At 40.2% G+C, this 25315-nt stretch overlaps 1 protein-coding gene across 1 annotated transcript in view; it reads left to right on the top strand.

Moving 5' to 3' along the window:
* Nucleotides 1-24578, top strand: part of SORCS3 (sortilin related VPS10 domain containing receptor 3) — a gene marked incomplete at its 5' end in the record, with an annotated part of 274223 nt that extends 249645 nt beyond the window's left edge. Inside the window, 9 exons of the mRNA XM_082764642.1 lie at nucleotides 3890-4076; nucleotides 6782-6915; nucleotides 11060-11183; nucleotides 13883-13995; nucleotides 15980-16111; nucleotides 17956-18055; nucleotides 19525-19630; nucleotides 23709-23869; nucleotides 24467-24578. Coding sequence (XP_082620768.1) covers nucleotides 3890-4076; nucleotides 6782-6915; nucleotides 11060-11183; nucleotides 13883-13995; nucleotides 15980-16111; nucleotides 17956-18055; nucleotides 19525-19630; nucleotides 23709-23869; nucleotides 24467-24531 — 1122 coding nt within the window. The 3' untranslated portion in view covers nucleotides 24532-24578. The remainder of the gene's footprint in view (nucleotides 1-3889; nucleotides 4077-6781; nucleotides 6916-11059; nucleotides 11184-13882; nucleotides 13996-15979; nucleotides 16112-17955; nucleotides 18056-19524; nucleotides 19631-23708; nucleotides 23870-24466) is intronic.
* Nucleotides 24579-25315: the final 737 nt, after the last annotated feature.

The raw sequence follows: 25315 nt of genomic DNA, 5'->3' as shown, positions 1-25315 counted from the left end.
TAATTCAGAATATGTGCGTGGTGACGACAATGGACAAAGAGAAGCAGAGTGACTGATTTTGCTGTATTTTTAGAAGTGTGGGGCTGGGCTGTGATTTGAACTGTGTATATATGCAGAGGAACATGAGGAACTGAGAACCTTCTTTGTTTTTATAATTAAAAAAAAAAAAAAAAGCAAAAAAAAAAAGCAAGTTTGAGTTTGAGCCCAAAGAATTAAGACTGCCCAGATGTTGTATGGAGTTGTGTTCTCGACCAGATCTATGTATATTTTTTCCATCTGATCATTCCTGTGTATCCCCAGCTGCCCTCTGAAGGATACATAAATGCCCCTCAGGCCTAAATGGTTGTTTATGTGGCAGCTCCACTTATTGCGCTGTTCTGTTCCATTGTCTTCTGTTTATGTCGTCTCACAGCTTCCCTCTTTGAGTAATTATAAGGTGATGGCATAGCTTGATAACAGGGTTGTAATTGCAAGTGAGCTGAGAAAGCAAGCAGTGACTATTCAAAGAACAAGCCTGAGCAAGTATAAGAGCTCTGCATATCTATTAGTAGATTACTAAACTGTGTTTATAGAAAGAGATAGCCACATCCATACCATATTTTTATGCAAGCAATTTAAGAGCTTCATTAGAGGAGCTGCAGCTTTTGATTCAGCATCAATGAGGTTGTGGGTCTGTGAATTTAATGGGAAGAAGAGTTCACTCCCAAGCCTCTTCTCTGCCAGCAGTTGCTTTGTTTCTGATCCTTGGTGCTCTGCACTGAGTTCCTTTACCTTTGCCTTTTGTGGATTATTTGTGGTTTTATGACCAAAATATATCATAGGTATACAGGCAGGAAAACTGTAACTGAAACTTCCAGGCTAGTCTTGATGGGGAGATGGCTTTGAAAGGCTGTTACATGGCAAAACACTTTTCCACCCATCCCACTACCTTTTTCCTGCTCATATGCAGAGCTCCGGTCTTTGTGACAGCCTTTAGCTTTTGGTAGTTTACAGAGCTGAAAGCAATAAAATGCGCCTCTTGAATATATATGGAAAACAATGATTTTTACCCATTTGAAATGCTTCCAACCACTTTTATTTTAATTTATATTCATAAACGTCTGACATCATGTATGGGCTAACACACTTCTTTTACTATTTTATATACTGGATACAGAGGTATGGAAGGGAGAAAGGAAAGATTAGTGTGATGAGCTAGATTTTCATTGAAGACCAAACTCTGATAATTGCCTGGGAAGAGCATCTGCTATTGCTTAGCCAGAAAAAATCTGTTCCTGTTTCTCCACTTCAAACTTTCCCCTTTCAAATAGAATCGGACTGGAGAAGCAAGGACAAAATAGAAAAGAGAATTGTAAGGCAGGAGAGGGGAGCTGCAACGATAGGTGCAAGAGTGGCATCCCGAGGTCACCAGTGATGAATCCATCCCAGATCAAATTTTTATCTTCTGTTCAGTGCCTTCCATATGAGATGAGCTTGTGGTCTTAGAGCATTCTCTTGAGAAGTAGTTTTGAAGGGCTTAACAAGCTGTGGGAGTCTTTCTATCAAATAACTGAATATCTCAAGAGTGTAATTTTGTCCTTGCTAGAGAATTCTGCTGAGTGATGACAAAAAGAAAAAAAAAAAAGCACCTATCTATGAAAAGGATATTATTGGCAATATTATAGATAGGTTCTACTGTCAATTCCACTCTATTCATCTATGTTTTCTTTTTGGTTTCTACTGTATTTTTAATGTCCTAGTATGACAGAGGTGAAAATGGTGCCTTGATAAATTCAATAGCAAAACTCCCTTGGCTCCTGTGATATGGGAATGGTGGAGCAAGAAAGGAAAGAAATCTAACACCTGTAACCAAATACTCATATTTCAAAATCTACATAATAAACCTGATTAGATGGATGTGTATTTGAAGACTCTTAAGTGTACACTCGAGGGAAATTCATCCCTGAAAATAGCCTTTCTGTGCCCTGATTTGTTAATGCAAGCACAGCCTATGGGGAAGATAAAGTTTGTGGGGCATGCTACAGTCCTGATTAGGACTACACAGAGGACCATACTGCAGTGTAGTCTGGCTTATTGTCTGAGCTCCTAGGGTTTCCATCTAAAGGACAAGATCAGGTGCACTTTTGGGACCAGGACCAGTAGCAGAACGCACCGTCCTGGCTGTGACAGTCCTGCCATTGCCACTTACACAGGCCAGTGGATGTAGGACCCTGCAGGGTTTGAACTGGCTGTGAAGAGATGGGAAGTACATAAGAACTGGCTGCGAGTTCCATGGTTGCTTCCCCTGCTTAGATCAGTACTTACTGGAACTGACATTAGCTTTGATCCTGACCTTGCACACTCAAAGCAAATGCAGCAAATGGTGTTTATGAAATGGCCATGAAATATTGTTGTATTGTTGCATTTCCTTTTTATTATTTATTTATTTATTTATTTATTTTTAAGAACAAAAGAAAACCAAACCCAACACACAAAAAATACATCTAAGAGCAGGAATTTTTGCCATCCCCCCATTTTTTTTTTCCTCTGGAATCTCACTCTCATCAATATTGGTGAAGATTGTTTTTACTTTGGGGCTGGGAGCATCTCTAAAATGTAATGGTATTTTCACTCATAGTGAATGCAGTGGAGCCTTTTTCATGATAGGAAATTACTTGGGCCAATACAGTTTATATATATATATATATATGCACACACAGAAAGCTGCAGAGATTTAATCTGGGGTGTAATTTTATTTCAGTTTAGTGAAATCACTGCAGTGGGCTTTCACTCTGTTTAAATTAGCCTTGTTTTGTGTTACTTTTAGTCAGCTGGGAACAAGTACATAATAAGGCTCCTAGAAACTGAAATAACAGACACTTCTATAGTTCAACTACAGTGGTTTAAAGCATGATTTAAATTAAAACAGTGCAGCTGCTGCTTCTAGACAATACCTGCAATGCTGGAATCTCTTGTCTGTTGTTCTCTCCTTCATTTAATAGCTGTCATTGACAGTAATCATAGAAGGGATTTTCTCATCATCTATTTCATTCTCCTGTGTATCATGGGGCCCTGTCTCTGTGTTGACTGACATTAGACAAAAGCTGTCAGTGCTCCATGTGGGACTCAACCTGTATAAATTCAGCCATCCAGAAGTTACGTGTCTGGCTGAAAGTAGTTATCTAGACTTTTTATCATAAGGGTATGGAGAAGGATATTTGCAGAAGATAATCCATGTCACCTGTCTCAGTTATCTTAGGACAGGATGTGTTGGTGTCTTGTCTCTCTCTCTTCAATTGGCTATTTAGGATGCCTGAAAAACTAACTTAGGCTCGACTTACAGTATCTCAGTAACCAGGTTTTGTTTCTTTGGAATATCTTTAAGAGCCACCTCAACTATTGCTCTGTCTCCAAAATATCCCTGAGGCTTCCACGTACACCTGGGAATTCCTCTCCAGTTAGGATCTGGACTCCTATCAGTGTAGTGTCTCCCATCTTTTTGCTTCTGATGGAGATGCTTGTTGGATGTCAGCCATTCAGCAAAGGGTTGTGCAAAGCAACCCTTTATGCATCACTTCAGCGATACATAATCCCCAACTGTGCATTGCACCAGATGAATCAAACACAGTCCCCTTGATATATGCACCTTTGGCACTATACCCTCTTTAAATCTCTAAACCCAAGATGAGGGAATAACACTTCTTTACAGGTGCAAATGCTCATCTACTTTAAGTGTTGCTGGTATATAATTAGCTTGATTTGAGTCAGGCCCCTTTTGAGACTGACAGAATGAAGCTAAACTTTTTTGGTAAAGTTAAGAATTTGCATCCATGTTAATGAAATAGAGCTAAGCACAGACAGAGGGAAGTCTTATCAACCCAGTTTCCTAATCCAGCCTTTTCCGTTGCAGGGTGATCTCCAGAGGACAAACATTCAACTTGATTTTGGAGATGGCATTGCAGTATCCTATGCAAATTTTAGCCCCGTTGAGGATGGCATCCGACATGTGTATAAGAGTGCTGGAATTTTTCAGGTGACAGCCTATGCAGAAAACAGCCTGGGCTCTGATACTGCTGTCCTCTTCCTGCATGTGGTCTGTAAGTAGTTCCTCCTGCTTGATTCCTTGGGCGAAATCCTGACCTCACTGAAAATCCCCCCAAATTCAGCTGAGTATAGGAATACATACAAACCCCACATATATGGGCAACACACACTCTACCAAAGGCTTGGAATTTTAGATGCTCTTCTATCTTGCTAAGTAAATTTTATTGAATGAAGAGAAAGGGAAGCATCTTTTAACAAAAGTATATCTTCTGTACTCATAGGTACAATGAAAAGCTTGGAAATGGTTCTGAAAAGGTTAAAGGCCAAATAGCAAATGAAACAAAGTCCAAATGTATGTTTTCAGTGTGCTTCGGATACCAGGAGGTTTAGATTAATCTACTAAATTCTGATTCAGAATTTGGGAATTTTCAGTGTTGATTAAATAAGACAAAAATCATTATCCTGAACATACTTCCTGTGATATTAATATACTGAGGACTAATATGCTACTTTTCATGTTTGATATGTTTGACATGCACTCCTGACTTTCCCATCCTATTTTGTAGATCAATGCAATCTGTCTCCACTTGGCACGTGAGCAGATTTGTGGAGCCCCTTGCTGGCTTTATCAAAGCCTGAGGAAGGTGTGGAACTAAGGATGAGACCAGAAAGATCCTGGTTCTTTGTCCTGCTCTCAGAGTACTAGGTCTCCTGGGCAGGGATCTCTGTCTGCATTCAGATGTACCTCTTCAGCTGTGCCCCTAACGGTGTTTTCAGCCATGTCCATATCTCCCTTTGCGTGTCAGAATGCCTTCTGTGCTGTCTGCCTTATACTTTTGCTTTTCCACTGAAAGGAAGAAAGTCAGACATTTCCAAAATGCAAGAACTATTTTCTTCTTTTAAATTTCAAGCTCCCTATGTGAAGGAATAAATGTTCCTTGAAGCTTTTATTATGCTCATAATTCCCTCAAAGTCAATCATGGCTGCATTTTACAACCTGTTATTAGAGCATTAACTGTTTTTTCCTTCACCTTGGTCCATTAACTGACAAAAGTGATGGTTACCTGGTAATAACAACGAATTTTGTATGGATTATCTGATTTTCTCCCAGGAACTGCTGTTCCAGGTAGAGGATTTCAGAGCAGAATGCAAAGAGGGGCCATTGCTTTGGCCTTTTTGTGCTACTCTGCTCTCTTTTTCTTCAGCATCTCATATCTCTCCTTCGACTTCTGTAGCCTTCTTTGATGGTCAGATTTTCATTATTTCTAGAGAAATGCTTTCCACGCGTTTACAATACTTCAGTACTAGACTTTCAATGTATTTGGATATGTTAATCAATATAAGAGGTTTTCCAGTGAAGTTCAAATGTCCAGACAAATTGCCTACTGCCCAGACAAATTCACCCTTATTATAACATCTGTCTGGTTATGGAACCCTGTACTGAAAAAAAGGAGAAAGAAGGTCCTGGGCTTCAAGCAATAGTAGTTTTTTCTCCTTCAGTTTATCCCCTCATCTTAAAGGAATTGAAGATTTTAGTGTTTTTCCTCTTACCATGCACTGTTAGAAAATATTTGGGGAAACCTGCTATTCTGAGTACTTGCTACAGACAAATTTCAGGAATGACTCTGATCCCCTTTGAAAGAAAAAGAAAAAAAATAATAAAACAAGTTCTAGAAAGCCAAAACCAAGAACAGGGGCCCGTTGTGCTAGGAGCTATATGTTCTGGTGGTAAAAGAACAGCTCTTACATTCCAAAATTCTTGTGATCCATGTAGGTGAAGTGATTAATGCCCCTATTTCAAATCTGGAGATCTGAGAGGTAACGTAAGAGGTTGTCTCAGTTAAAATCAGCAAATTTCCTGCTTCTCCAAATTAATGTTTTATCAAAAAAAAAAAAAAAAAAACACAAAAAACAAACACCTTTCTTATTTCATCCTTTCCTTCTCACAGTGATAGTCTATCAGTTTTCCATGTTTTAAAAAGGTACCAACCAAAAGGCTCAGTAACACTGTGTAATATGAACCCGGTTATCAGCTAGAAGTCAGCACAAGCAAAACCAAAAATTGGACGAGAAGGAATAAAATGGAGATAGTAGAAAAAGCTATAAGTAAACAAACAAAAAATTTTGGTTTTTTGTTTCTTCCCAAAGACTTTTCAAGGTCAGACCAATGTCAAAATAATACTAAGGTTTTCCGTTCTTGCCCCAAATCATTAATCTTTCTTTTGGACACCTTCTACAGAGAAACTGTCAGGACATATTTAATCTAGCCATAAATACCTCATATGTAATCAGATTTACAGGCTAAAATGATTTGCCCACTAATCTTAGTAGCTCAGTGGATATGTTTTCAAGAAAACACCTTCTTTCCCTTGTGTCCTGTCCCTCAAGACTACGATAGCAGGCTGCCCTATCCAGTGCAAAGGCAGTTCATTGGTCTCCCTCAGCATGCATTTTAAAACATCTGTCTTTTAAACACAGTGCTGACCCTGTCTGAAATTAGCACTGTTAAAAATGTTCATCTCTGGCTCTCATAGAATTAAGAGTGGAAAAAAAAAGTGTGATTTTTGTTAATTAATCTGGTATTTTTTTTCTGTTGCTGATTGACTGCTGAAATTCTCTTACATGTCTGTAATAGAGTCTCACTGCTAAAGTGCTTTGTTTTGCTTTGATTTATTTAAAGGAAAGATCCTTGCTGTTCACAATTGAGCGGAGAGGATTTAACTCAAAGCCTCTAATAATGAACTGTTTATTCCTGCAGGTCCGGTAGAGCATGTCCATCTGAGTGTCCCTTTTGTTGCCATCAGGAATAAGGATGTCAACATCACTGCAGTAGTTTGGCCCAGTCAAGCAGGCACACTTACCTACTTCTGGTGGTTTGGTAACAACACCAAGGTATGGTTCCCTTTTGGCTCACTTTTACTTCCCAAGCTTGTGCCAGTGTGTGAACTCTCTCAACCCTAATGAAAACTTCTTGCCTTTGCTTATTTTTTGTGCTTTTTTTTTTTTTTTTCCTTCTTAAAAAAGGTTGTCATTATCTGAACTTAAACCTTTCTGAATTTGTTTCCTCCCGTCTCATGTTGTTCTTAGAAGTCATTACTTTTTTTTTACACGTGGTTATTATCAGCCCTACTGAGCTTTGAAGAACACTGTTATTACTAGAATTCACTTGCAACTTAACTGAATTATATACTACTATGTATGGGATAATACTGGCTTTCAATACTGTTTAAAAACCGATGGTGTTCAAATAACCATGGGTGTTTCTATTATGTGCCAGTATGCAGTATATAATGCTGGATTCCAACACAATACTTTAAAGCTGTTGGTGTTCAAATAACCTTTATTAAACTGGACAACTGTATCTAGAATTTTAAGCTAGACCCTCAACGAACTGTTTGTATCTGTCCACAACTATTGTTCACAGCCTGGATATATATTAGTGACAGAGGTGAGACTTCTTTGTAGCAAACTTTCAGGGTATCGGCAAAAATTTGTTATAAAGTGCTTTTTTTAAAAATCAATAATTAAAGTAAGTGAAACTGCAAGTTGTGGTCATGGTTTCAAATAGAGAGAGCAGAATTGCTTATTAGCTACAGCTTTTGATGCAGGCTTTAGGAATGAGACAGATGACACAAGTACTGTCTTCCATTATTACAGTTCTGAAATGTACAGCCAATAATTTGCAATTCAGTATCTGCTTTTATTTACAAAAGGCAGCTTAAGTCACATCGTTGTCTATATTATTAAATTGCAATTGAAGGTGAGCGCTGAGGTGGGATGACAGTAGGAAAAAAATGGGGATTTTACATGAAATAGGGAACTTGGGATAAAAAAATAGCAGACAAGTATTTGATTTTCTCTTTAACAAAGCTGCTTGTGTTTTAATCTCTTAACCTGACTACCAATAGTAGCAGGATCCAAGAAAAAAAAAAAAAGAAAACTGAATGCTGTGTCTGCTGGGATTTTACATCAAGTTAGGACACACACTGGAGAACTCACCTGTTTTTATGGAAGCATAAGAGGAGGCACCAGAAGACCTCAGGAACAAAAACTAGTTACTGCAGCTTGGAAAGTTGCTGTGCCCTTGCTGAGTGATGGCTACCACCCATGTACATAGATTTAGTTCATGTAGTTCATGACAAATATAGGGTAACTCCACATAGCTCATACTGTACTGAGAGGGAGAGGGGGGAATGCAAAATCGCCTTTCAGCTCAGTTATTTTATGTTCCGTGCTCATGCATGGACAGACATTAAGGTATCTGAGACAGTTTAGGCATCAATAACTTGATTATCTCCTTAAGCTTTTGAGTTCATCTGGGTGCCAGAGTTTTCCTGCAACAACTTCTCTTTAATGTAGAAGTTAATTGTGAATAGGGCCTTCGAAAAGATTTTTTTCAAATAGAAAGTAGTCTAGAAAAGGTAGAGCAAGCCAATGCTGTGCACTGAAGATTTCAATTAATCTCTCATGGTGCTTGGAGCTATGCTGTAAATGTGATTTGTTCCCTGTATTATCACCTGGCTGAAATTTCAGCCCCATAGGCAATAGAGTATAGGCAGTTGAACCTGATAATACCTTGGAGTGATTGTACATTTTTCCTAATTATGTTGATGTATGGATTAGTAAAGATGGTGCCACTTAACCTGTGGCCAAAGCAAAGATCGAGAGCACCTTTCATTCTTCACAGTGTTCTCTCCAGCTACCTTGTGAAGTGTACTTCAGCTGTGCCCCCTAGCATCTGACAAGCGAATGGCAGAAGATATAGATAGAACAGCAGACACATTTTTTTTATTTTTTTTTTCAAGAGAACTTTTTTTTTTTTTTTTTTTTTTTTTTTTTTCAATAAAACAGTCTGCATCACATCAAAATTCCTTCTGGGATGTTTAACATACACCTTGAGTCCCTTTCTGTGCCCACTCATGGGCAAACTGCATGGCTCTTAGTATAGGTCAAAGCTGGGAACACTAATTTGTGTGTGAATTACGGTGTGATGTGTAGTACTGTGCATAGTGACTGCCTGGCATTGCTAGGTGATGTACTCTGGTTCCATGCTGAGGAATAGCAACTCCTGTGCCTTTTCAGCCTGTAGACGTCCCACGCAGAACCAGATGTGCCTTGTGTCACTGTGCAGTGTCACTAATGTACTCTGTGCTGCTGCACAGGCGAATGTTGTCTTACGCTCAAATGCCCAGGCTGAGGCTCTTGTGCTGCCCCACCCTGCTGAAATCACTGTGCTGAATTTCTGCTGTGCTAATTTTTGCTGTATACCCAAGGGCCAATTTGCCTGGATTAACACAGGTCCAGTTTAATAAATGCGTCCAGCTGTCTAATAGGTTTGAGCAAATGAACCTTGAACTACTTGATTTAATTTAGAGTTAGTTTCCAGGTCTTGGTGCTTGAATTAAAATTAAGGAGTTGGCTGAATGTTAAAATTCCATGATGGAGGTGAAATCAGCCATGGTAACGGGATGTCCAGCATGCACACGTACAAAAAAGAGAAATAGTAATTTTAAAGACCAGATTGGTTCCTCTTATCTGCCTTTGCACAGAGTCACAACCTGCAACCTCCAGGAATATTGCTAATATCACTGCAGTTTACTGTAGGTCTATTCTGCTTGTCTGGGATGTGCATGTATTAGATACGTGTTAGTATATGTTAGCTGTGACTCCAGGGCTACCTCAAGCTGGCATCCTTGCTCACTTGGTCTTTGTCTCCTGTGTTCATGTTTTTTCATTATTATTATTATTATTTTCTTCCAATGCTTTTTCAGCTAATGGCCATATAGATGGTGCCATTCTGCAGGGGAGAAATCAGTTTGCCAGCCTGGGCTATGCCAGTGGCAACTACGACTTGCCTATGAAAATGACATGTATGGCCACTGTTGTGACATGCACACAAATTAACAGTTCGAGGAGATGAAGTGTGAGAGCTAGATGGCTTAGTTTATTTATATATTTATTTTTCTCTGGGAACAAACTGGCAGTTTGGTGAAGAGGCAATAGTAATGGTACAATGATTTTATCTGTGCTCTTAGACCTCTAAGTGCTTTTGCAATGGAGACTACTATCGCTATTTCCATTTTAATGGTTTAATCCAATCCAAGAGACGTGTCTATAGACCAGCTGTCAGCTCAAAGGCACTATTAGGGCTAGACCTTTGGTTTTCAATACACAAATCTTTCCCTGAACATGGTGCACTTTTCTCGTCTAGATGTGTATCAGTGTAAGGGTTTTCTGTGCTAAGAGGAGAACTGTAGTGCTATCGAGGACATTTCTGTTTGAGAAGGTGCAGATAAAGTCAGCCTTCTCTGCCATGGCTCTGAACTAGCTAAATACAAGGTCAACTTTACTCTGGAAGCCATCCAGCTACATTCAGACAGCAGCGTGTGTAGGTATTATGCCACGTTTTAAGCCTTGTTAACATGGCTTGCCAGCTTATAGTTGGAGCTAGCTTGAACTTTACAGGCTTGAAACAAGGACAGGACAGTATTTGGTGCCATTGCTGTCCTGAGCAGCACTGCTCTGAGATAGATGCATGGATTTGCACTCATAAGAGAGAGGGCTGATCCTGAATCTGAACTACATGGATTGTCAGAAGAAGCATCTGGTTTCTAGTCAAATGCTGGTTTGAGTTGGACCCTGTATTTTGCACAGCTGATAAAGCAACCATGCTGAGTTTGCATGCTCACGTACGTACGACACTGCATTCTGCAGCGTTAATTCTGCGGTTGCTGACTGTGCCTTACTGAAGTATTCACCATATAATGGGTTGCAATTCAGTGGAAGAATTTTTTCAGGAGGCATTTATTGAAGTGAGAGAAAGCTTTGCCTGTGGGATGTGGGTCTCACTGGGTGATGTTTGGGTCACAGGCTTTTAGGCCATAGGAAGCCTTAGGACATGCAAGCTCTGAGCACAGTTTGTGTGTCAGCCAGGGGAGGATGGATACTGTGGCTTGGTGAATTATTCTGGTGTCTGTTTTGTCTGAGTTAACTGAATTCTGATTTTGATATTGCTATCTGTGTTTACCTCTTGCAGCCCCTCATCACCTTGGAAAGCAGCATCTCCTACGTCTTCGCTGTGGAGGGGATGAACACTGTCACTGTGCAAGTTGCTGCGGGCAACACCCTCATCCAAGACACCAAGGAGATCGCAGTGCATGGTACCCTCATCCTTTTACAACCAGATCTCAGGGAGCATCTAGAGTTGAAGACAAGGCAGTTGTTGCTGAACCGGAATGAACTCTGAGCTCCCTAGTGCCTGGAGGGACCTCTGAAGTCAAACATTTGTTAACGTGAAACAAAGTAGATCAGATTTGTCCTGATCACTAGATACAGAAGTGAACTGAATGGGGCAGATAGCTAAATCTGTAAACTCAGCACTCTAGTAAAGTGTCTGGCGTCTCCTTTGCCCATCAGCTTGCTTACTGGGAACTCACAAAATAAAATCCACTTAGGGTTGTAGCCAGAGTGCCTTCCCGTTGCTTCCTAGCTGTGGAAGGAAGCAGGCATGGTGCAACATTAAGGCAGCCTGAATACAGCCAATATTTCTCTTTATACAGTAACTGTATAAAAGAGAAGGGTCTGGAAGACATGGGGTAGAAATGTCTCTGTGGCTGGTATCTCTGTCCATCTTCCATATCACAGCTGGATATTTGAGTGTGTTTAATGGACTTCCCAGTGGGTAATGTTTGTGCCATATCTGTACATCAAAGGCTCCCCAAAGCACTCTTTAACAGACCACAGAGCTATCCTAGTTTGGGGCTCAATAAAGCCTGAGTGGAAGGGTGCCCTCAGCAGTTCTGGACAGGACTTTGAGATTTCTCCAGAGAATAATTTCTTCCTGGGCTTGTCTTTGTTTTCCTTACCAGTTTCTGGCATCCAGCATTTCAGGGCAAGCTTTTCTTTGGACAGCAAGTTTTATTGAGAAGCCTGTGCTTCAAATAACTGAGGTTGCACTGTGTGGTTGAACTGTGTGTGTCTTGTTTCTGTAATTAAAGATAGATAAATGTGCCACTGGTGACTGGAATGCTGTATGTTCACATTTAACAACCAGCTAAATAGATATTTATTGATTGCCTGGCTGTGAAATGCAATGGGTTTTAATAATTCGTTGATACGATGCAGTAATACCCAAGCTCACTATTAACAAATGTAAGTAACCCTCTACTTGATCGTTTTGGGCATTGCAAGATGCAGTGTTAAGGTCTGGGAAACTTCCAGCTTTCCACTAGGTTCTGGAATAAACCTGAATTAGACGCATTTAAGATGGGTCCCATAGGTGATCTTGATCTTTGTATTTGTGATGTAAAGGTCCCGGTAGGTCCCATAGAGTGTTTTTAAACATCCTGTAATTTTTTTTTTTTCCTTTTTTTTTTTTTTATGTAAAAGATCCAAAGTTTGGGACTTTACCACAGAGGAATTAATCTAGTTGGAACATCCAAATTGTTCTATGTGGCACCATGCTGCAGACTGAGCTGGGCAAGTCAGTCCAGACCCCAGATCTGGTGATCAGTTCAAGTCTGAATACAGAAGGAGAGACAATTTTGGTAAACATCTGCTCTGGGCAATTTGGATTACCAATCCTAATCAGTGTCCTCTGTTAAACTGTTATGGCTCTGGGAAGGAGTATGGCTTTGCAATGTTAGCAGTGGAGGAGGTTTATTCAGGGTCATCTCAAATTGTGGCTAACAGCACAAAATTTAGTCAAAAAGTAAATTGGCCATGGTACTGAGGGTTCTGACTTTGGAACCCTCAAGTCAAAGCATATAAAAGGTCAGAGTCTGGGTTTAGCCTTTGGAACATGAGAGAGTTTACCTGTTCTTCTATGCTTGTTTTATTTAAAAATGTTGCAGCATCTAAAAAGAAAGAACAGAACTTGCAAAAGATGCAAGCCAAATGCTGTGCTGACACATTCCTGCTGTTCCGTGGATTTCCTCATTTATACTCTTGCTGGTTTAGCTTGATCTAAAAACTCGTACCTTTTTTAAAATGATCAATGGTACTTATTCAAAGTGTTGCAGATCAGGTGATTCAGGGTGAGACACAGTACACCTCCAGAAACAGAAAGAAGAGTTTTCTACCCAGGTAACTTGTATCTGAGTGAGATTCCTATCCTGAATCTGGCTCTCCCACTGGCCCAAATCCATTGTGCATTATTTGTCATAAGTATTCTAGGCTTGGACTCGAGTGACACCAGAGTGGAGAGGTAGAAATGGAGAAAATTTGATATTGGTCTGTATCTGAAGTCTAGGAAGTTTTTCTTCCTCCCTGCAATCAGTCAATTAGGAAGTAATTTCAAAGTGTTTCATGAATAGCCACTGCTTGATTAGCCTGTCATTAGCACCACTGGGCTCTGATTTGTTGGGGTATTAACCACTCATGGCTTCCCTCCAGGAGAGCAAACAGATAATGCTTGCTTTTGAAAACATATTACTTACAGTAAGTGTTTTCTCTGCAGACCACAGTGCATGTAATTGCGCAGACCTTCCAAATTTCAGGCAGATGCCATCTTGTTTATTGGTCAACTAACTTCCTTATAAATGGAATCTGATGAAGTTAAGTGGCAAAATTGCTAGGCCTGGAGTCTTTGTGAAGAGAAGGCATCTTCTCACCTCTCTCATTCTTGTTTCCATTTCTTCTGGGAAAAGCCACAAGTTGGCATTAGGGCAAAAAGTCTTTATAAGAACATTATTTCATTGCAAGTTTTCTGTCCTGCTTAGTGTTAGCCAGCCCTTTTTCTTCCTTCACCCTTTAATATCTCTTTTGTTTAAAGCTGCGTTAATCATGGTCTTTCTGTTTACTTCCACACCCTGAGCACTGCCTGTTTAATTTTCTCATCAATACTGTTTTTCTATTGCAGAATATTTCCAGTCTCAACTCCTGTCATTTTCTCCTAACTTGGACTACCACAACCCTGACATCCCTGAATGGAGACAAGACATTGGCAAAGTCATCAGAAGAGCTCTAGCACAGGTGAGCCTCCTCTTCTGCTGCTCAAACATTGCCTAGGCTGTTAAAGCATGCAGACTTTTTCAACATGCTAGCTTAGAAGAGTGGGAAGAACAGCAGTAATGAAGTTATCATTTTAAATTGACTGCTGCTTAATATTCTGAGTATTTTTACAGAGGCAAACTATTCTGGGAATTCTGTGAAAATATTGTAATTACTTTTATTAATGTTTCTGTGGCATTTTTCAGCTTTTAATATCTCTGAGGACTTTACAAATTCCTGATTGTAATAGCATCACTATTACTCTTACTTGCCAAATTGATATTACAGGGTCCGTTGTTTTCTGTTCCAAGCATTTGGGTAGTGTTCCTGTGTCCTGTTCAACAGCTGCTCCACTTTGTCCCAGAAGACAGATACTGTAATAATGTTAGATGAATGAGAGAGATACTTTTACTTATTCTGGATATTTGGTCTTAAATTTTGTCTTAAATTATTGTCTTTAAAAAAAATTGTCTTAAATTTTGTCTTAAATTTTTTGTTTTTAAATTTAAATCTTACTTCTTAGTGTTGCAACTTGAGAATCTTATAAAGCTCTACTCCCTTTCCAACTGGGGCAGAAAATGAAGATTCAGAGGGGAAAATAAACTCACCTTTTAAAACAAAGGACAAAGAGAAGCTTCTGGGGTGTAAGATACTGAATCTTCCTTTGGGATTAATTAGAATATGTAAATTAGCACTCAGATTCTTGCAGGAAAGGGGACAGAATAATCTATGATATTAAATAGCTAGGGACTTTGGTTTTGTGTGAAATCAAGAGACGGATTTAAGTGAGGTTTTGTGATTTTTACTTTCTGCCAAAATATATCTTGTGTGTTTTTTTTCTTCAGCTACAGCTGTTCTTAGAAATGGAGGCTGATTATTTTTACAAGGAAAGTGCATTCCTGCTCAGCTTTTCTCGTCCACATCCCACTCAAAATTCACAGTTTGTGAGAGCTTCCTTGATTGTTTTTCCATCCTGAGAAAACACTTAGTTCATCTGTTTAAACTGGTCTTCCCTTTTACTGTACTCAGAGTCAAGTTTGTAGAAAAAATAAATTTTGTTGTAACAATGAATGGTCACATCAATGAATGGACAACATCAGAAAGCATATAGAAATGCTTGTCTGTATATCCTTTTGGGACTGGTTGCAGCCTGTGGTATATGCTTATAGGACAGATCACCAGGAATAGGGGCTGCCCCATCAATATGATTCAGTTCAGGAACGAGGCCAAGGAGCTTGAGTTGGAGTTAGGACCAGGTGGTTTATTGAGTTAGTCTCATATAGCAGAGAGTTTCTGAGGGAGGAGAAGCTTCCTGCTGTGTTGAGGATGCTCAGCTTGGTTTTGGGAAGTAAAACCAGAGGGCAGTAACTTTATTGGGCAGGTCATGATAAAGACAGCAGTGAGAGTCAGGCATGGAGCCTGAATCTTGGTTCAGCAAGCTGAGCAGCTTCCTTCTGATCAGCTCTGTCATTAAAAAAAAAAAAAAAGAAAAAAAAAAGTTTCCCAATGGAGACGTGAAGAAATACATTGCATATGGAATGTGTGGATCTCCATAACCTGGTATTAGAAGGTGTTTGTAGGTAATTTTCTTCATATGTTGCCATTAGTTGCACACTTACTAGTGGTTGCTCTGAGTTAGGCTCTCTGGATCTGACTTTGGGTCATTCTTTTGTGGTGAGGACTTAATGGAAAATTCAGACCTGGAGATATCCTAAGTTTGGACTTTGAACTCTGGGTTGAGGTCCTTGAGCCCAGGGATGTGGTCAACCCTACGTTTACTTCTAGAAATGAAATTGTGTACCATTAGCAGAACTTTTCAAGACACACTAAATGGGCAAAGCAGTTCATCAGGGCCACATTTATGGCAGAACTGTCAAATAATTTGGCAGGAGCACAGTTTCCATAGCAGATGGAAACATCAGTAACATAAGAGCAGCTAGAGACTTCCTTCTACATTTTTTTTTAGGTGACTGGTATCCCTGATGAACAGATCTTGGTAGCTGTATTTCCTGGGCTGCCTACTTCTGCTGAACTCTTCATACTGCCCCGTAAAAATACAACAGAGATGAGGAAAAGCAGTGAGGCTGATCTGGAGCAGGTAAGGAAAGGATTCACAGACCATTCATTCCCATCATACCATTTGCAGATGCGTCCCTCAACCTTTGTAGTATTGGAAATAACTTGCAGTCACTGTGATGGAACTGGGTGCATCTGGGACTGTGGCAGTATATTTATGTCATTAAAGAGAATGACTTTTACAGGGAAAATTGGCTTTCCAAGCACCTCACTGAGATATATCACAGTCTACCAGCAGTGGTTCTTCTTAGATCAGTGGTGTGTCCTCATTACAGCAGCTATGGCCAAAGGAACCTTGAATGCATACTCCCTTCACTCCCTGGAGGAATGCTAATAGACAGAGGCCAAAGCAGCAAGATAATATACTGAGGCTTACTGAAATAAATCAAGTTCTTCAGTTTGTATATTGCTGAAACAAGACCTCTTTTTTTTTTCTGCAGCAGCGAATAGCATGTGCAAACTATATTTGGAAGTTACAATATCCATCCATTTAGATAAATAGGTAATTACAGTGATGAATAGCTACAGTGATATGCAGGCAAGGGAAGAGCTAGGAACAACAACACTAGTCTGCAGGAGCTTTTTATGCTAGAATTACCAAGTGATTAAATCAGGTCTATGAAGGCAAAGGAGTGAAGTACTGCTGGAAAAGTTGCTTGGCTATAGCTTATGTTCTTATATGCACCATTTCTACTTTGGGGAAGCTATGTGTGAGCCCATCTCAAAGCACCTACAGGAGTAACTCTTCTGTGATCAAACATTGAATAATTCAAAGGATTCATGAATTCTGTGGAAGATGCTGTCACCCACTGAGCAGAGTCAGCCCCTTTAGAGCAGTACATTTGTCTTAGAAAGCTAGCAAAGCTTCACTCTTATATTCATGTTGTTAAGTGTGCAGAGGAGATGCATGGCAGAGGGAAAGTTCAAAAGGCTATTTGGAGAGATTTTCTTGGAATCATTTATGTCCTGTTCAGTAGGACCTACCCACATTAGAATTCTCCATGAACGCATGGTTGTAAAAATGTTTCATATATCAGTATTACGCAGATATCTCAGATTGGGTTTCTGACCTAGTTGACCCTGAACTGAAGCTCTAGTGCTCTAACTTTATTTAAAAGCCTACTCACTTGTACTTTGGAACCAATTGATAGCTCCTGCTTGAGGAGCTCTGCTTTGGCCATCAGATCTACTCTGTAAAGACCATGCATTAACAAGCTCAGGCTCCAGTATACATTAAGTATATGCTGCAAGGCAACAAAACAATACATCATAGGTAGGTTACTGAGCCATGAGTAACCTCCACTGCAATGGCCCTCATCTAAATGAAGGAGAAATATGACAAGTTTGACGTTAATCTTCAAAACTGGATTTGTAGCATCCCCAACAATCTATTTAAACAGGATCAGGACTGGGGTTGTCCTGAATGTGGGTGAGTTAAGAGATGTTACTAGGCTGGACCACCCATCTCGGTTCCCTCATTCACTAATGAAAAGCCTATATCTCAGTGATTTCCAGGTGCATTAGCTCAAATTCACATGAATTTGGGTGAAAAGATCCTTATTTCTCTTCCACTACCCATTCTCTCCCCTGCCCTGTATTTCCAGAAGGATATACAAGTCTCAAAAATGTCTGTCCTGTAGGGAGATTTGCATTCAGTAACATTCAGTTCTGTCTGAAGTACATGTACAAGTTTATCTTCACTTCTGCAGTCTTCTCACTTCCTTTCTCTTCCCTGCTTTCTTCTACCTCTTCCTGAAGCTAATAAGATGTTAGTCCCCATTCATAGACTACATAAATTCCTGAACATTCTCCAGAGCCTGCTCTTTTGCATATTGTAACTGTTTGTATCTCTTATTATTTCTACAGGTTGTTGAAATCCTTTTTAATGCTCTCAACCAAAACCTGGTCCAGTTTGAACTGAAGCCTGGTGTTGAAGTCATTGTGTATGTCACTCAGTTAACATTAGGTGAGTGAGGAGTAAAAGGTGTAGCTGTGGATCTTTTGAGGACTCATACAGCTCCAGAAGGATGCGTCTACATCAGAGCACACACAATTTGGTATACACTAGTAGGATATTTAGGATTAATCATCTCGAGACAATGTCTGTGGCAAAAGGAGGAAGTGTTGAAGACAGAATTCAGCAGTGACATCTTCATGCACCAGTTTGTTCAAGTATTAAAAGTTCCATTTAGGAGTTTCCTGTAGATTTTAATTAACTAGTACAGTGATGTTTTTCAGGTGTTTTAGAACATCAGGTGGAAGATCTTCTGTTAAACTCTTACTGGGCACCTGTAGAATTAATTGGGATTGGATCAAATCCTTATTGCAGAGAGGGATTGTTAATGTTATGGTGAGCCAAGAAGATTTATGTGGGCACCACACTCATGAAAACATCTGGGGCTGAATATTGACTTCTACAAATTAGAGCTTCTTTAAAGTTCAGTGTTATACATCTCAATTTTCACATACTAATGAATAATTACTTCACGTTGCATCACTGCCTGTGCTTTAGGCCACTCTAGTGTGAAGCTCTCAGCTGCAGCTGAGAATTTTGGCCAGCCTAGAGTGAAACTCTCAGTTATTGCTGAGACTGTGATGGCTACAAGGAAAAAAAAAAGGAACCAGATACTTATGCAAAATGAGAAGTATTCAGATGTTACTTACAAACATTTGAACATCATTAGGGACTTCTCATCAGACACTTGATTCTCAGCACAGTGCTCAGTCCATTAAGATTGTCTGCTCCAAAGAGCTGTAAAAATAGCTGCACAAACAAGGTATCATTATACACTTTAGTTACACCACCCAAAATGCTGAGGATGGATGGATCAAAACTCCAAGATGTTATAACATATTATGTGCTTGGGTCCAGAATTATTGCTTTGGGCTCCTCTCCGTTATGAAAACCAACTTGATTAGAAAGTCTTGGGCAGGTCTGCAAGGTCCAAAAGAAGGACAAGCTTTGAGACTTCTCAAAAGACCAGGACACTTTCACACGTGAGAGGGACATGTCTGTGAAAGATGGGAGTCACACTGTTCATGGGCACTATGAGATTTCTTCTCCAGAGTAGAATAGATATGCATTAAGCCACACTTCATGAATTTAATTTCCACTCCAGTCCCTGGAAAAGCCCAAAAAGAAAAGGCCAGAATGTTAATACAGAATGTTAATAATTGGCCATTCAGATGAGCATGGCTTGCTGTGCCTTTTCACTAGGAGATGTTACTGCACTGTCTTGAAAAAGGAGCCTGGCTTTCAAAGGACACAAGAGTCAATTAATTTCCTACTGATTGGTCTTGCTGAAAACAGCATGCACCATGCAGTGGTGATAATAAAGCAGATGTGGCAAAGACAGGGTTGAGCTCAATTCTCTGGTAGTCATGTGTTCCCTAAGAATATCTTGCAAATGTAATTCTATGCCTTTCCTCCTGCAGCACCCCTTGTTGATTCCAGCACGGGTCACAGCAGTTCGGCGATGCTGATGTTGTTGTCTGTGGTGTTTGTAGGCTTGGCTGTTTTTTTAATCTACAAATTCAAGAGGTAAGTTGAGAATCTGTGGAGGATGAAGGAGGAGAGAGTGGATGGTTTACAGGAAATTTAGGCAGAGTATAATGCCTGGATTGCAGGTGTAGAGTGAGGTATACTGGCCTAAGGCTTAGACCAGTGTAGCTCTGTATTTCTCGGAGAGGAGTTTAACTCCTGCCTTTCTACCACATTGCTCTGAAAGTTCACCAAGAGCTCAGAAATCAAGCTGTGACCTGCTTCAGCAGATTGTTTGAACCACTGACCAGAATTTGGAACAAACCATGTGTGCTCACTGAGTACTGAGCAACACAATGCAAACCTAGTCAAAAAAAAAAAAAAAAAAAAAAAAAAAAAAGATCAATGTCTTCATACAGCCTATATCCATCTTGCCAACTGCCTTAGTGTAGTAGGATCTCGTTTGTATCTTGCAAAGTGAATAGCTTAGTCATGCAGGGGAATGGGTGTCATTATGTTAAGAGAAGGAAACTTGATGCCAGAAATGTTTGTGTTAAGCATCAAATGGCTTTGTGAGGGAATCTGTGCTGAGATTTTCTTTCCTAGTTGTTAATACAAACCTTTTGCTTTTGGGCAGTAAGCAGGATATGTGCTCGCCCATGGCACTTTGCTGCTGCAAGCTATCAAACACAATATGGGGTAAGAATATCCTGTTAGCTGAAGGGCTACCTCATAAGAGTATATTTTAGACAGATAGAGCTTCTTAGCAGGAACTTTGTATTCAGTACAGTACTCACTGTGTTAAATGGTCTGTGTACCCAGATCCTGCCTTGTGACAAAATATTAGAAACATAAAAATAAAAATCTGGACATCAATAGTTTGTAAACCCCCAAACTGGAAAGCTAGAGTTTTCCTGTCTAAATTCCAACAATATGTTTCTCTCTCCAGCTTTTCTACAGGTCCAGGTAAGGCTAGTGCTCTAATATTGTTAATAGGAAACAAAAATTAAACATGGAATGACAGTCATATGTCCTACTCTCCAGGTCTAAAGCTGCCCTGTTTTCTGAGCTCTTACATTAACCATTGTCTAAGTCTGTGCACATCAGGATCTGTTAACAAACTCCTGCTGACTTCAGTGGACCAGGACAATTTCCCAAGAATCCATGTATGAGAATCTGCTGAGGTGCAGATTTCCAGGTCTTCAGCCTGTCCTGCTTGTTGTAATCACTAATCCTCTCTCTGTTTCTGTGAGGTGGAATAGAGTTTCTGTGTCCCATTCCCCTGGGGATTTTGTGTAAGGCATTGATGCAATAACGTGCCAGGAGGCAGCTGACGATTTCTCTGACTCCTAGATATAGGATGAGGAAGGCAATGAAATCTCTCTGAGAGATGTGTCAAGATCTATGTACATCCATTTGTAAGGTGCGCTTTCCTTTTTGTCTTGGTGAGATAGTTTCTCAGGTTTGATCTAATGTCTTTGGATCTATGGTCAGGGATCAGTCAACAAGAAGAAGGATCTGCATATTTTGACTGCTGTCGAGTGGTATGGAACATGGTAATCCACTTTGCATTGGCAGGCTCCAGGTCCTGTCATGCTACTATAGCTCATGAAACAAACTCTCATACTATTTATGTGTCCAGAGACTTATTGAAACCTTGAGCATAGCATCCATCAGCCTTATGCTGTGCTCCATGGCTGGGAAGAACATGTCTTTTAAAGATCTGTCTGAAAATGCAATGCATTACAAACTGGAGGGGGGAAGAAGGCAGTGTGGGGTGGCAGGGAAGAAATGGTTAAAGCTTGAGTTTTTAGGAAAGTCAGATACTTTAGGAAAGACAGACACTCTGGAGTGTCTGTCCTCAGGTTGACTTTTCAGGACAGAAAGCAACTATTTCAGCTCAGTGAGAGCATTCAACAGTTCTTAATGGAAGGTTGAAAGGGGTTGAAAACAAAAGCTTCCCTCTTGTTCTCAGTGATGCAGAGGTCCATTAGCAATATGTACTTTTCTGATGAATGGTTATTCTGGTCTGAATGCAGAACTGCTGCTTACAGGAAAAGGTTGTGGGGAAAGCGCGGGCATACATGAATTTTTAATTTAATAAATTTATAGAATTGGTGCTTTGCTGGTTTGCACACAAGCTCCTTATTATAAGCCCATCGAGTTATAAACTCAGCAGGTATGTTAAACACTGCTGCCAGAGAGATGCTTGTTGAGGAGGTCTGGGTGGAAAAGGAAGGAGGGGGAAAGCTGGGGAAATCAGCTGTAAATAGGTTGTTCCTTCCCTGGGAGTATGAGTGTATAGCAGGTCAATGCTGTTTGTGTATATGTGGTGGATAATAGTGTGGTAATTGGTGGAAAGTTGTGGGCACCTGTCTGCTGGGAGGCACAACAGGATTCAGTGTGTGTGTCTGCATGCATGTGTGTGCACCTGGCTCAGTTTCTCTTTTCCCCTAAGTCTCTGGAGTACCTGAAAGCTCTCTGCCTCATAACTCCTAAGAGTTCTTCTCACCTTTCTTCTCAAATCTCAGAAGACTATCACTCTACCATTGCATTGTTTGGGAGCAAAATGGAGTCTTCCACCATTTCTAGGCATGTTCTTATGTCCACATCTCCACTCATCTCTGGATGTATTCTTGGCACTTGAACCCTTTGGGGATCTTGTTACTTTCTTCATCTGTTTTCTTTATCATTTTGGGTGGGGGAACTTAGGGGTGGAAGAGTTCCTCTCTCCATGGCTGCATTATTTGTAGAGAGGTACTGGTGAGTCACAAAAAAATTGTAGTTAGTCCTTCTCCTGACCATACCATGTGTTTCACAACCATGTAAATGCAATGTGTGAATTCCCTGTGTAGTAATGATGTCTTCTAGTGAACTTTAAGGCATGTCTGAAAGTTAGAAAGATGGAGGGTAGAAGAAAAGGAGAAGAACATGAGATTTGTTAACTACTGCTAAACATCCCCAGTATGTCCTGACTTGCTGCTGGTTAAGAACAGAATGCCAAATCAAGCCAATAGTGCAAGTTACATAAGCCCAGAACTTGACTGGAATAAAATCAGTATAGGTCTATAAAACTGATGGAAGTTCTGAGACATCTTATGTCTCTCTCCTGTGTGGTTTAATGAACAGATAAAATCCCTGAACTTCCCTTATTTATGTGGTGTGGTATGCATGGCTCAGAGCCCTTCTAAGGACATTAGACAAAAACATTTGGTCACCTTCCAACAGGCCACTGAACACAGATAACTGTAGCACCCCCCAAGATACTTAAGACATTACTTTTCAGTTCTCTTATTTTAAACTTGCATTCCTTCAGGGATTATGCCTGGAGGCTTATCTAACTATCTGTCTAACTGTCTAACTGTCTGACTTGCGAGGATATCATTCCAGCAGTCCAAATTAACTTCTTTAGGAAGAAGGAAAAAAGAAATAATGCTTCCACTTTCTCGGTTCCATGAACAGCAAGGGAAAATAAGTCCCTACAAACTTGCATGATCCTTAGTATGGCGAACTGTGTTTTGCAATGAAATGGTAACAAATAGAGTTTTCATAGCTTTTATGAGGTTCAAGTCCTTTCTGTCCTCTGAGGCAGGGCCAGTTCTTTATAACTCATTCTGATGTGGCAGTTTCTACTGTGTCAGTGTGGGCCTGTCAATAGAAACAAACCTAGCAATTTTTTCTCAGTTAATAGTAGTGCTCAAATTGATTTTTACTTTTGGTTTCCAATGCACCGCTGATCATATAATAAATACTGAGAGAGTTGGCAATTGCAACTGATTGAACTTAGTTGATTGTTGCTGTCTGACTTGGGGGTATGGTGTAAACTGTGTGCACGTCTTCTCATTTAAAAGGGAAGGGCCAGAGCATTTAGGTTTACTGCTGGAGGCACAGGGTAGGAAGGTAGTGGCCTAAAACTTTTGGGGTAGCTTTAGGCTGATGTTATTAGTGGATGCTAATGGCACACTCAGAGCTGAATGTCCCTGTGGTGCTTTCACCAGCCTGAGAGATGATGCTACTCTACATTACTGCCAGTGCTGCATTTCGGGGATTGGTTTCATTTTAATCGGTCTGATTAATCAATGACATGCCAAGGATCCCTTGGCAAAATATAACCTCAAATATTTTCTTTCCTGTGCAGGAAAATCCCTTGGATTAATATCTATGCCCAAGTTCAGCATGACAAGGAGCAAGAAATGATTGGCTCTGTCAGCCAAAGTGAAAATGCCCCCAAAATCACTCTGAGTGAGTTCACAGACCCCGAGGAGCTGATGGACAAAGAGCTGGACACGCGAGTGATGGGTGAGGCACAGCCCTTGGCTTGGGCTTGTTTCATGTTATGGGTGAGGATGTTTGTCAGTGGGGTGTTAGGTGAGGCAGTGACTGTGACCATAGGTACAAGCAGATACTGAGATAGGGGCAAAGTCTCCCTGCAACAGAATAACAGGGAATTTTACCTATGATTTTCCAGCCTTTATCCCAATGCTGTATGACCAGGGTAGGAGCCTGGAAACAATAACAGGAATATAGGAGTGAGTTAGAAAAGGCTGTGACTCACACCTTGGTCTATTCATGATCCTGTCTATCCTTTGGAAGGCTCCCAAATTCCCTGAACCCTCAGAAGAATCAGCTAAGCCAAACTTACACCATTGGTGTGCTATCATTACAAGGGGATATGTCACCAATAGCTCAACGAGTTTACTGGTGGCCAACAGAGCTGTAATAACAGCTTTTCTGCATGCTTTATGTTTATTGCAAATACAACACAAGGTGTATTACTTTTAAGCACCTTTTCTGTCTATACATTTACACAAACACATCCTAAGAAGGAGTAAGAAGCAATATAGATCAAACTGTTGAAGGCAGTGCACTGACTCTTCTTCATTTTCCCCTCCACAGGAAGCATCTCAACAATTGCCAACAGTGAAAGCACAAAGGAAATCCCCAACTGCACTAGTGTTTAATACTGAGAGTCCTCTTGGTCTACAACATTTCTGAATTTTTATTTGTAATTATTATTGTTATAATTATTATTATTATGAAAAGAGAGAGTTATATGTCATTATTATCATTTGGGAGGGGATGGGGTGGGCTTTTTCTGTTTACCAGGGCTGCATTCATAAATAACGAGGGTTCTTCATATTTAGGAAATACTTGTCAGGTTAGGAATAAAGAGCAAAGAGTAAGTGAAGTGTGTACTGGAATTTGAATACCAGACTCCTGTTAAATACAGAATGGGAATTAAGTATTAAAGTACAATTGGCAGATATGATACAGAAGGCAAGATAAATATAAGTAAATGGTCCCTTTTCAGCCCCCTTTGTGAATCATGAATCAGCTATTTCATCCTGCCAGAAGGCCCAGGCTAAGCTGTGGGACCAGGCTCTGCAGCCTGCCAACAACCCTCATTTTCCATTGATGCACATGTCACAGCTTTTTGCAGGATCTCCTTTTTTAATTGCTTTTAATTTCAGTCACCCTCTGGCATTGTTGACTGCTGAGAAAGGGGGAAAAAATCAGAGCAAGCATACCCATCGGTGTTCCTTGGATTGTGGATTGGCTGGAAGGGACAGCACCGCAAGCAATGAAGAGGCATGCTTGAGTTTATGAATGCAGCCCGAACCCTGTGCATGTGAATAGCGAGGATGCCGAAGGCCTACTGTAGATAATTACAATGTACATAGCTTTTTATTTCTTGGGAAATAATTTAATGTTTAGTAAAAGAAGATATGTTTAAAACAAAACCTG

This window comes from Aythya marila (assembly GCF_965140915.1).
Source record: "Aythya marila genome assembly, chromosome: 7".
In the NCBI taxonomy this organism is placed as follows: Eukaryota; Metazoa; Chordata; class Aves; order Anseriformes; family Anatidae; genus Aythya; species Aythya marila.
The sequence above is the reverse complement of the archived record's forward strand: the minus strand, read 5'-3'. Positions and strand labels throughout refer to the sequence as shown.